This window comes from Chiloscyllium punctatum, chromosome X, assembly GCF_047496795.1.
Source record: "Chiloscyllium punctatum isolate Juve2018m chromosome X, sChiPun1.3, whole genome shotgun sequence".
NCBI classification, from domain to species: Eukaryota; Metazoa; Chordata; class Chondrichthyes; order Orectolobiformes; family Hemiscylliidae; genus Chiloscyllium; species Chiloscyllium punctatum.
In genome coordinates, this window is record NC_092791.1 from 12,178,404 (window position 1) to 12,191,052 (window position 12,649).

General features: G+C 48.4%; 1 protein-coding gene across 5 annotated transcripts in view; it reads left to right on the forward strand.

Moving 5' to 3' along the window:
• Window positions 1-602: 602 nt before the first annotated feature.
• slc26a10 (solute carrier family 26 member 10) overlaps window positions 603-12,649 on the forward strand; it is a 166,075-nt gene continuing 154,028 nt past the window's right edge. For all 5 annotated transcript variants that reach the window (XM_072566945.1, XM_072566942.1, XM_072566943.1 and 2 more), the window contains exons 1-4: window positions 603-1,098; window positions 7,052-7,162; window positions 9,795-9,946; window positions 12,111-12,275. In XM_072566945.1, coding sequence (XP_072423046.1) covers window positions 831-1,098; window positions 7,052-7,162; window positions 9,795-9,946; window positions 12,111-12,275 — 696 coding nt within the window. In that variant the 5' untranslated portion in view covers window positions 603-830. The remainder of the gene's footprint in view (window positions 1,099-7,051; window positions 7,163-9,794; window positions 9,947-12,110; window positions 12,276-12,649) is intronic.

Genomic DNA, 12,649 nt, shown 5'->3' on the forward strand with positions numbered 1-12,649 from the left:
TCGACTTTTGGTCTGTCAGGGAATCGAAGGGGAGGGGAAGATCAGGCAAGAATGGTGGAGCAGGTGCCGTGGACTGAATGGGGTCCTCCAGCTCCTATTCTTTGTGGTTTTCTGACGTGCATAATGTAAATATAGTCTGCAAGTGAGATGTCTGCACCTACAGCTTGCTGCACATAGCACTGAAAGACATGGATTTTAATGGAGAAAGAAAAAAGTCCTTTCGGTGCAGACTTTGTGCATCCACTCGTCCCTCGGCTGCAACAGTCCAAAGTCCATTTGCACCAAGTGGCAGAAAGCTGACCCTCGCCTCCCTTGTGTTCCATCCTCCACCGCTGAAACGCTCGCCCACAGAGTTCCCCCACGCTGTTGCTAGCGACCTCACTGGCATTACCACCCACGCCAACTTTAATCTCCATGCAACGTTTCCCCCGAAAACAAAGAAGTGCAACAAGTTGGTTCGGCTCCGGGCTCGCAGCTGAGTCAACAAGGGGGCGAAAGGTTTACCGTTGAGCCCTCGGAGAGAAAGAAGGAAGGGGGGGGCAGGGATCCAGCGGCCACCTTGTCCAGCAGCACTTGGCATGCCGGAGTGACCGAAGTGGTTCTAATTGGCTGCCTCCAGTTAGATGCGCTCACCGCCCACATCCTGAAACCAGGTACAGGGCCGTACACAGAGAGGGTGAAAACACTGTCCGACTGAGGAAGGGGTGGGAAGGTCCCGTTCACTCCGACACAGCAAGGTTGCTATAAAGGAGCAACGCTCTCACCAGAAAAGGAGAGAGGCGCTGACAGATTTGTCCAAACAGGACCCTCGACACTGTGGGTGCGTCAGGATGAGGGAAGTGACCGTCTATCGCTCCGTGTACACCGAGGACCGCTTCGAGCAACACTTCGGCAGATCCCCTGGCGAAGACCGAGCTTCGGCGGGAAGCTGGAAGCAGCTGGTGGGGAGGAGCTGCGCGTGCTCGGGGAACGCGTGGAGACGCTCGGTGAGGGCGCGCGTGCCTTGCCTCTCGTGGCTGCCCAGGTACAAGTTCAAGCGCTGGCTGACTGGGGACATCATCGCCGGCCTGACAGTGGGCATCATCCACATCCCGCAAGGTAGCCTCACGGAAGCTCTCTCCCATTCGCGGGGTGGGATGGATGCGGTTTTCACAGACCCGATGGGTCGGCTCTCATGCAGCAGCCGGGGTGGGCACGGGGCTGCGGGTCTGACTCCTCTGGAATTGGAGTGAACCAGCCCCCCCCCGCCCCCGTCCCACACTCTCGGACAGTATATTTCAGGACGTGGATCCTTGGGAGAGGGTGCAGAGGGGGTTCACCAGGAGAGAGGTTGAGGAGATGAGGATTATTTTCATTAGAAAGACGGAGGTGGGAGGGGGGCACCTTATTCAGAGCTACAAAACCATGAAAAGGTACACACAGGATGCATAGAAAGAAACTTTTCCCCAGAGTAACGGACTCAAGTACTGGGGGTCATGAGTTTGAGGTGAGAGGGGAAACATTTAGGGGAGATATTCATAGAAAGTTCTTCACACAGAGGATGGCAGGTGCCTGAAACGCGTTGCCAGCAGAGATGGTAGAGCTGGGCACGATAGTGACATGTAAGATGTATCTAGACAAATACTTCAATGGACAGCAAACACAGGCATACAGACCCTTAGGAAATAGGCAACAGGTTGAGATAGAGAATCTGGATTGGTGCAGGCTTGGAGGGCCAAAGGGCTGGAATGTTCTTTGTTCTTTGTTGTTCTTAGTTCATTGAGTGAACCTCCCTCCCCCCCACACTCTCAGACAGTACATTCCAGACCTTAACCCCTCGAGTGAACCTCCCTCCCCCCACACTCTCAGACAGTACATTCTAGACCCTAACGCCTCGAGTGAACCTCCCTCCACCCACACTCTCAGACAGTGCATCCCAGACCCTAACCCCTCGAGTGAACCTGCCATCCCTACACTCTCAGACAGTGCATCCCAGACCCTAACCCCTCGGGTGAACCTGCCTCCCCCCACACTCTCAGACAGTACATCCCAGACCCTAACCCCTCGAGTGAACCTCCCTTCCCCCACACTCTCAGACAGTGCATTCCAGACCCTAACCCCTCGAGTGAACCTGCCTACCCCCACACTCTCAGACAGTACATTCCAGACCCTAACCCCTCGAGTGACCCGTCCTACCCCCATACTCTCAGACAGTACATTCCAGACCCTAACCCCTCGAGTGACCCATCCTACCCCCATACTCTCAGACAGTACATTCCAGACCCTAACCCCTCGAGTGACCCATCCTACCCCCATACTCTCAGACAGTACATTCCAGACCCTAACCCCTCAAGTGAACCTGCCTCCCCCTACTCTCGCAGACATTACATTCCAGACCCTAACCCCTGGAGTGAATCTCCCTCCCCGCCACACTCTCAGACAGTACATTCCAGACCCTAACCCCTCGAGTGAACCTCCCTCCCCCCCCACTCTCTCAGACAGTACATCCCAGACCCTAACCCCTCAAGTGAACCTGCCTCCCCCCACTCTCTCAGACAGTACATTCCAGACCCTAACCTCTTGATTGAACCTGCCTCCCCCCACTCTCTAGGGACAGTACATCCCAGACCCTAACCCCTCGAGTGAACCTGCCTCCCCCAACACTCTCAGACAGTACATTGCAGACCCTAACCCCTCAAGTAAACCTTCCTCCCCCCCACAATCTCAGACAGTACATTCCAGACCCTAACCCCTGGAGTGAATCTCCCTCCCCGCCACACTCTCAGACAGTACATTCCAGACCCTAACCCCACGAGTGAACCTCCCTCCCCCCACACTCTCAGACAGTACATTCCAGACCCTAACCCCTCGAGTGAACCTCCCTCCCCCCCCACTCTCTCAGACAGTACATCCCAGACCCTAACCCCTCGAGTGAACCTGCCTCCTCCAACACTCTCAGACAGTACATTGCAGACCCTAACACCTCGAGTGAACCTGCCTCCCCCCCACACTCTCAGACAGTACATTCCAGACCCTAACCCCTCGAGTGAACCTGCCACCCCAACACTCTGACAGTACATTCCAGACCCTAACCCCTCGAGTGAACCTCCCCCCCCCCCCGACACTCTCTGACAGTACATTCCAGACCCTAACCGCTCGAGTGAATCTGCCTCCCCGCCACGCACTCTCAGACAGTACAATCCAGACCCTAACCCCTCGGGTGAACCTCCGTCCCCCCACACTCTCAGACAGTACATTCCAGACCCTAACCGCTCGAGTGAACCTGCCTCCCCCCCACACTCTCAGACAGTACATTCCAGACCCTAACCTTTCAAGAGACCCTGCCTCCCCCCACACTCTCAGACAGTACATTCCAGACCCTAACCTTTCAAGTGAACCTGCCTCCCCCACTCTCTCAGACAGTACATCCCAGACCCTAACCCCTCCAGTGAACCTGCCACCCCAACACTCTCAGACAGTACATTCCAGACCCTAACCCCTCGAGTGAACCTCCCTCCCCCCACACTCTCAGACAGACAGTACATTCCAGACCCTAACCCCTCGAGTGAACCTCCCTCCCCCCACACTCTCAGACAGTACATTCCAGACCCTAACCCCTCGAGTGAACCTCCCTCCCCCCACACTCTCAGACAGTACATTCCAGACCCTAACCCCTCGAGTGAACCTCCCTCCCTCCCACACTCTCAGACAGTGCATTCCAGACCCTAACCCCTCGAGTGAACCCGCCTCACCCCCACACTCTCAGACAGTGCATTCCAGATCCTAACTGCATTGTAGTTTCTCCTTTTTCCACCATCTGTAATTCTGTGTCTTCTTGTTGTTGATCGTTTTCTTATCGGGAATGGTTGGTTGTTACATTCTCGATCCTGGCCTGTTAGGTTTTTGATTCTCAGTTGGTAACAATTTGTAACAGTTGATGCAAGTATGGATGAAAACATTATTGTTTGAGAAATGAAATGGCAGCCAACACGTGCAGAGGAATGACTCGGAGTTGTCAATGGACGAGTCTCCTTTGGATGTTCATAATAGACACTTGTGACTTGCCTGACCCACTCTGACTGACACTACACGTAGCTCCATGCCTCTTTTATAACACCCAAGACATTGTGGAAAGCATATCTGACTCCAGTATTGTCACTCATCAGTCTTAGGTTATCGAACTAACTTCCACTCTCAATATGCCATCTGAAACCCCCTGCATCACTGCTTGTTTTTTTTTCTGAATACACCGAATGTTGACCCTCCCATGACAGAATCAGTCTTGAAGATTACCTGTGGCAGCAAAATCAGATCATCTCTTCAGTCTGCCTCTCAGGAGTTAACAAACATGGTGAGGTTTCATGTCGAACTCTTGCATACTCATTCAACACCAACTATAAATGCAGGAGAGACTCAACAGGTCTGGCAGCATCCGTGCAGAGAGGAACACAGAAACGTTTCAAGTGTCCCTTCTTCAGAAAAGAGCTCCAAAATTCAAACTCTGTTTTTCTTTCCAGAGATGCTGCCAGATCTGCTGAGTTTCTCCAGCAATTTCTGTGTTTGTTTCAGATTTCCCACATCCGCAATTCTTTGTTTTATTCCAGCGGGCTATTTAATAGGTTCTGAAAACATTTCCTGTTGTCAGCCCCATGCTGGAACAATAATTTGCGGGTGACACTGGCAAGGCCACATTCACTGCCCATTTCAAGTTGCCCTGACAAGGTGGCACTGGACTGTTTCCGTCAATCGTTGCAAACTTTCTGTGTGTGGTTCCCCTCCCCCCTCCTCCATGATATTGTTGCATCAGGAATTCCAGGATATAGACTGGCAACAGTGAAAGAATAAAAAACAATCTGGAATTAAGAGTCTAATGATGGTCTATCGTCGATTGTTGGGAGAAAAACCGCCATCTGGTTCACAAATCGAATGTTTATCCTTTTCACTTTATTTCTTATTCTCTAACTTGTGCTATGAATTATTGTGAGGTGATTTTTTTCTTTGTTTCTCTATTCTGTATCAACGATTTATACCTAGGTACTTTGTACCTAAGATGGCATCATGAGGGGCGACTTTACAAAGTCCTCTACTTGACTACACGTAACCATAAAATCAAATTCTAATGCCTGTTAGGGAAAGAAACTGCCATCCTTACCTGGTCTGTCCTCCATCTTAACTGCCCTCTGGATAATTAGGGATGGGCAATAAATGCTGACCTACCCAGCGATGCCCACATCCCGTCAATGAATAAAAAAAAATGGCCGGGGTAGTTTGTCTCACTTTCGAACAAACCGGAGGCTAATTTAGGAGCCTCTCTCTCCATTGCTGATGCTGGAACGTTCCTGCTGTTGGAGCTTGCAGGGCAGGCAGTGATGCCAAAGTAAGTTGGCACACAATCTCTAGATGGGGCACCGTGCTGAAGGGAGTGGATTTTGTTCAGCAAGTTGATGACTGCTATTTTACAAGGTACAACAGGATTCCTGCAGCTGGATTACAGAGTGTGTTTATTACAGGAAAAGTTCAATTGAAAAATCTTTGCATTAAAATGTAATCAAATGCAATTGTAAAGGTCTAGCTGGTTGCAGCAGAAAGAGAAGGTTAATAAAGGGAGAGGATATCCTCACCGCCCTCTCTACATAGCGAATATTCCACACTCTCCTCAGCCTTGAAGAGTGAAGCAGATTTTCTGACCCTCAAATCGTTAACCTCATATTTCTTCCTTCATTTGATTTTCCAAAAAGCAAGCTAATCACGCATCTCTCTGTGGACAGATTCAAATTCATTGAGAAATGATCTTACATAGAACATAGAACATAGAACAATACAATGCAGAACAGGCCCTTCGGCCCTCGATGTTGCGCCGACCTGTGAACTAATCTAAGCCCATCCCCCTACACTATCCCATCATCACCCATGTGCTTATCTTGTTTCGGTTCATTCATGTGAGTAGCATTAGTGCAATCTCAGAATCATTGAAGGAGGCCATTTATCCTATTGTGTTCATGCTAGATTGCCAATGTAGTGCCAACCTCCTGGGCACTCCCCATAGCCTTACACAATCTTCCTTTTCAAATGAACATCTAATTCCCTCACCATGGCATCGATTCAACCCTGCCTCTAGCTCACTCAGTGGCAGTGTATTCCAGACCCTCACCACGCTCTGTGGGAAATGGTTTTTCCTCATATCCCTTTTGCTTCTTGAATAAATTTTGATAAATTATATTATCCCAATCTTCAACCTTCCTCCAAGTAAGCAGTTTCTCCCTCTCTATTCTCTAGCCCCCAGGTCTTGAACACCTTGACCAAATCTCCTCTCAATTTTCTTTTCACTAAGGAAAGGAGTCCCAACGTCTCCAATGCATCTTAATAAGTGAACTTCCTCATAGCCCTCTCCTGCACTGCTTTGTAATCCTTCTGACAGTGCTCAGAGCTGGAATAGAGCGGCCTGACCCTTAATGCTGCTGCTCAGCAGCAACAAATCCAGAGTAATGCTCCGTCTCCACTGACCCCTCAGCTCCAGCCTTGGAAGGAGTGATGAATGCTCCTTTGGGAAACAAAGAGACGGGTCTATTCACTTGGTCCTCCCACTTCCCGTGCACTCTGACCCATCCATTTTCATGCGACATCTGGCAAGGACTGCTCTGAGGCGAAGATGTTTCCTTATTGGAAATACCGCCGACAAGATTATGATCGCTGTTGCCTTTATCGATGGTCAGTGATCCATTTCCTGCATTTGACATTTTTGCAGCTCCCTAAGCAGGATCCCTTTACCAGAATAGTAAAGGGAATCTTGTTGCTTTGACCTGAAGTCCCAGAGTTGGAAAGAACCCATTTCTGCAGCAAAAACGCTGCCTATAGCACAGGAGCGACTACACAATGTGTCATTGGCCTCATCTGACCAATATTCAATAGGATATTCTTTCCCAGTTCCAGGCTAGACTCTAATGTCAGGTCTCAGAGGCGTAGGATGAATGTTCAATTCACTGGGACTCGTCTTCTCCATCAACCCTCCTCCTGGCTAGTTGACGTGCTATAATTGTGCGTTTTGTTTGAAACCCTTTCTTTCTGTCACCAGGGATGGCTTTTGCTCTGCTGACGTCTGTGGCCCCAATTTATGGACTCTACACCTCGTTCTTCCCTGTTATGCTGTACATCTTTTTTGGAACTGGACGACATGTGTCCACAGGTATGGCCTTCCTCCCCAGATTACACAGGGTAGTCAGGAATGCTGCTATACTCATTTGATCTGATCTGATTTGATTCGTTATTGTCACATGTGCCGAGGTACAGTGAAAAGTATTGGTTTGTGTGCTATCCAGACTAACCATTCCTTACATCAGTCCATGGGGGTACTAGAACAGAATGCGGAATACAGTGTTACAGCTACAGAGAAGGGGCAGAGAAAGATCAACTCTAATACAGGAGAGGTCCATTTCGCAGCCTGATAATAGCAGGGAAGAAGCTGTTCTTGAATCTAGTTGTACATGTTTTCAAACCTTTTGTGTCTTCTGCCTGACGGAAGAGTTTGGAAGAGAGTGTACCCGGGGTGGGAGGGGCCTTTGATGATGTTGGCTGCCTTCTCGAGGAAGTGGGAAGTGTTGACTGAGTCAATGGATGGAAGGTTGGGTTGTGTGAGGAACTGGGCTGTATTCACGACTCCCTGTAGTTTCTTATGGTCCTGGGAGGAGCAGTTGCCCTACCAAGCTGTGATGCATCCAGATAGGATGCTTTCTGTGGTGCATCAATAAAATCCTTTGCTAGAGTGGCCATTATTATAATCCAGGGTACCTCAGAGCTGCACGAGGTGAAATAATTGGGACATAGGGGCTGCAATTAATATGGTGACCAGGGCTTGGTTTGATTGCCTGAGGGAATCAGAGATGAATTTACTGGATGTTTGTCCTTGCTCAGTTGGCCATCTTTTACATCAAAAAAACACCCTATGTTTGTGCCTCTCCCAACAATTTGTGCATTTGCTAGTAAGTGAGTCTATTGTGAATTAACCTCAGAATTAACAAGCAACCAATAGGGATTCCGCAGATAAAATAAACATTTGCTTCATAATTCAAGGTGCCAAATGAGTGAAAACATAAATCAAACTCTTGGAAAAGACAGGATCTGTTCTGCTGACAATCCCGATGCTAAGAGAGGAGACAGTCTCACAATTACATTGCCATGCAAGAATGAGGTGCATGACCAATCAAACTGATTTGGTTTATGTTGATTGAGGCTAGAATACTGGAGAGGGCTACTCTATTGTCCTGTCACCCTGACCTGAACAAGTCACCCTCAAATCTCATGCCAAAGAAGGCACCTCTGAGGACTCCACTAGACTAGTTATCCAGAGACCCAGGGCTTTCAGTCCCAGCATGGCAAATCTATTCCTGGAAGTTAGTGATCATGATTCCTGTTGTAAATGGTAGGGTCATGCCCTGAAGAGCATTTCTTCCTTTAGGGAAGGAAATCTGCCATCTTTACTCAGCCTGGTGTCTCCAGATCCACCTCCAATGTGGCAGATACTTAACTGCCCCATGAAACGGCTCAGCAAACCACTTGATTATCCCAACCATGGGCACAGCAGGTGCACCTGTAACGGATGGCTTGCAGAAGGAATGGCCTTCTTAAGGGCATCTGGAAATGGGCAATAAATGCTGGCATAGCCAGTGATGCCCACATCCCATGAATGAATAAATGAAGAGTCTGTTGCTGAGTTAGACAAAATGGCATGACCCAATCTCTCCCCAGCCTTCTCGCATGGGTGAAAGCACTCAGGTGAGGATGTAGGACATAGCTGCCAAACTGGGTCTGCAGAAGATGGTGAGTGAACCAACCTGAGGTTAACCAGAAATTCAACATACACACAATGGTTACGTGAGCTGGTCAGGAGCTAGGAATAATGTGACGAGTAACTCACTTCCTGTCTCCCCGAAGCCTGTTCCACCATCTACAAGTAACAAGTCAGGAGTGTCATGGAATGCTCCCCACTTGCCTGGATGGGGCAGCTCCAACAACATTCAAGAAGCTTGACACCATCTAGGACAAAGCAGCCGCTTGATTGGCACCACACCCACAAACACCCACTCCCTCCCCCCACTGACGCTCAGTAGCAGCAGTGTGTACCATCTACAAGATTCACTGCAGAAAGATCCTCAGGCAGCACCTTCCAAACACACAACTACTTCCATCTAGAAGGACAAGGGCAGCAGATACATGGGAACACCACCCTCTGAAAGTTCCCCTCCGAGCCCCTCACCATCCTGACTTGGAAATATATCGCCGTTCCTTTACTATCACTGGGTCAAATTCCTGGAATTCCCTCCCTCAGGGCATTGTGGGTCAAACCACAGCACATGGACTGCAGCGGTTCAAGATGGCAGCTCACCCCCACCTTCTCAAGGGGGCAACTAGGGATGGGTATTAAATGCTGCCCAACCAGCAATGTCCTGGCCCTATGAATACATTTTTAAAAAGTCTTCACCCAGAGATTGGGGAGTCTATGGAATTCTCTGCCATGGAAAGCAGTTGGGCCCAAACCGTTGAATGCTTTCAAGGAGTTTAATACAGTTCTAAATGCATCAAAGCAGGAATGGGCCTGAGTTGGATGACCAGCTATGATCATATTGCATGGCAGAACAGGCTTGAAGGGCCAAGTGGCCTGCTCCGACTCCTATCTTCTGTTTCTCTGATTGATCGAGCCATTTGGAGAGAAGAAAGGCTGAATTTGATTTGGAGGGCAGAGTGAGTATTGGGTTAGCTCTCTTTGTACTGCAGAGAAGCCACCACGCTTGACTGTTAAACATAAGTTCTCTTCTTGCAAGGTACTTTTGCTGGGATTAGCTTGATGACTGGCTCTATCGTCGAGCGCTTGGTACCACACCGATGGAACGTCACGAGCCTGGAAGATCCAGAGTTGGAGAAGCAAAGGATATCTGTCGCTTCAGCAGTGGCCTTTCTCTCGGGACTTATGATGGTAATTGCTGCAACCTTTCATTTTCTTTCATTTTCTTTCAGTCTCCCTTCCATCACTGCGTCTGCCATTGTCTCCACAAGGTGCTGAGGGTCGTGGGGCTTTCATTTGCCAGGCTCCAGAGCCTGTTCCATACAGAGTGAGGTCAAACAATGTCAGAATAATGTGGTGGGGAGCTCTGGTGCCTCTGTTTATTTCTGCTTTCACTTGAAAAGGATTGTCTCATTTTCCTAACAATCTCAGTATGATCATTCCCACCAAATTTTCATGCTTGGATTTTATTCTGTGGAAATTTGACAAATTTGAGGAAAGCTGCCCAATGGCCTCTATGGTCTTACCCAGAATGCATCACACGAGGAAGGGACAATCTAGACCCTGCTAGGATTCCAGGCCTAAAGTTCTCTGGGGATTTTCTTTTGATTTTCTTCCGAGCCACATCAGGAGTCTGGAGAAACTCCTGTGAAACTTTACGGACCTCTGTTCAATTCATTTCCCGCGAGGCACAGCAAAAAGTATCTGAGTGATAACATATTATTGAAGTGTGATTTTTTTTTTCTCTCTCTGCCCTCATGTTCTGCATTTGTTTTGTTGGAAGCGCGGCAAGCAAGCTTTCCCCGGTCCTCCGCCAAAGTCAACCTTTGACCATCCAGCCTTCAGAGAGCCTGCCAATGGTATTTCCCCTATCTTAGTGAAGGTCAGATTAACGTTGTCCTGAGAGTCAGCCTGGCTTTGATTGGGCAACTCAAATCAAGGAGCATGCAGGAGATCAGCACCATCAGCACCCACTATCACTTTGCGATACCCACAATCCAGTAACCTATCGCAGAATGGCTTCTGTGTTGAGAAATCCAGTTGGCTAAATAAAGATGAGATCCCCCTTTAAAATATACAGCAGCCTAGTTGAATTGCTACTGGACTAGGAGTTCAGAAGCGCCCAGGCTAATACTCAGAACGCAGTCATAATGGTAACCATGGCAACTATAACTGACAGTTATAAAAACCCTTCTGGTTTGCTAATGCCTTTTTAGGGAGGGAATTCTGCTGTCCTTACCTGGTCTGGGCTGACACGTGATTCCAGACCTACAGCCAATGTGACTGACTCTTAACCACCCATTGAGTCCTAGGCTAATGGTCTCAAGTCATGGGTTCAAATCCATTTGGGTCAATTGTAATTCAGCTAATTAATGTGGGGGAAAAAACATTGGTCTCATTAATGGTGACCATGACACCATTGTTGATTGTTATGAAAACCATACCTGGTTCACTCTTGTCCTTTAGGGAAAGAAATAAGACCATAAGACATAGGAGCAGAAATTAGTCCATTCAGCCCATCAGGTCTGCTCCACCATTCAATCATGGCTGATAAGTTTCTCAACCCCATTCTCCCGCTTTCTCCCTGTGACCCTTAATCCCCTTGATACTCAAGAACCTATCAATCTCAGTCTCAAATCTACTCAATGACCCGGCCCCCACAGCCTTCTGTGGCAACGAATTCCATCGATTCCCGACTCTCTGGCTGAAGAAGTTTCTCCTTATCTCCATTCTAAAAGGCCTTCCCTTTACTCTAAGGCTGTGCCCTTGGGTCCTAGACTCTCCTACCAATGGGAACATTTCCCCAATATCCACTCTGTCCAGGCCATTCAGTATTCTGTATGTTTCAGTTAGATCCCCCCACCCCCCCATCCTTCTAAAGTCCATCGAGTATAGATTCAGCATCCTCAATGTTAAGCTTTTCATTCCTGGGACCATTCTTATGAACTTCCTCTGAACACACTCTAGGGCCAGTACATCCTTCCTGAGATATGGGCCCCACACTTGCACACAATACTCCAAATGTGGTCTGACCAGAACCTTATAGAGCTTCAGAAGTACATCGCTGCATTTATATTCAAGACCTCTCAAAATAAATGCCATAATCTGTTGCCCTTACATAGTTTGGGCCTATGTGTGACTCCAGACTCACAGGTTGACGTGGAAATAGCTCACAAGCCATTCAGATCAAAGGATGGGCAATAAATGTTGGCCTTGCCAGTGATAGAGAAAGGGGAGAAACTTTCTTCTTCAACTGTGCATATATTTAAGCCAGGAGCTTTCATCATGAATCAGTGCATTCACACTCCTGGTCTCAGGGTTCACTTTTGTTCAAGCTTTTCCCTTCCTCTTCCAGATCTGTATGTTTGTCCTGCAGCTCGGATTCCTTTCCACCTACTTGTCTGACCCAATCGTGAAGGCATTTACCAGTGGCACTGCATTCCACGTCACCATCTCCCAGCTCAACACCATGCTTGGACTACAGCTTCCGCGCTTTGCTGGACCTTTCACCATCTTTAAGGTTGGCATTTGTGTTTAAAGGACCGGTGTGTTGGGCACTTATCCTCATTCGCTTGGCCAACCTTGTGGTGTGACAATGCTATGGTTTTAAGGGATTATTTTGTCCTGTTTAATTTTAAAAGAGAGGCTTTCAGTCAGAGGTACCGAGCTGACGACTTGGAAAGCCAGTAAAGTCAACAGCTTATGAGGCCTTGGGATTTTTTAAAAGTTCAACCAATAGAAGCAGAATGGCTGGGTGTGCCAGCTCTCTCAGACCATGATTTCTGGTTTTCTTTTATGCTCAGCAGAAGCTGATGGAGTTTTGTCAAAGTAGAAGCTTGCTTTTCCCTCTCTTGGTTACAGTTAGAAGCCGGGGGTTCTCTCTGCTGTGAGGCA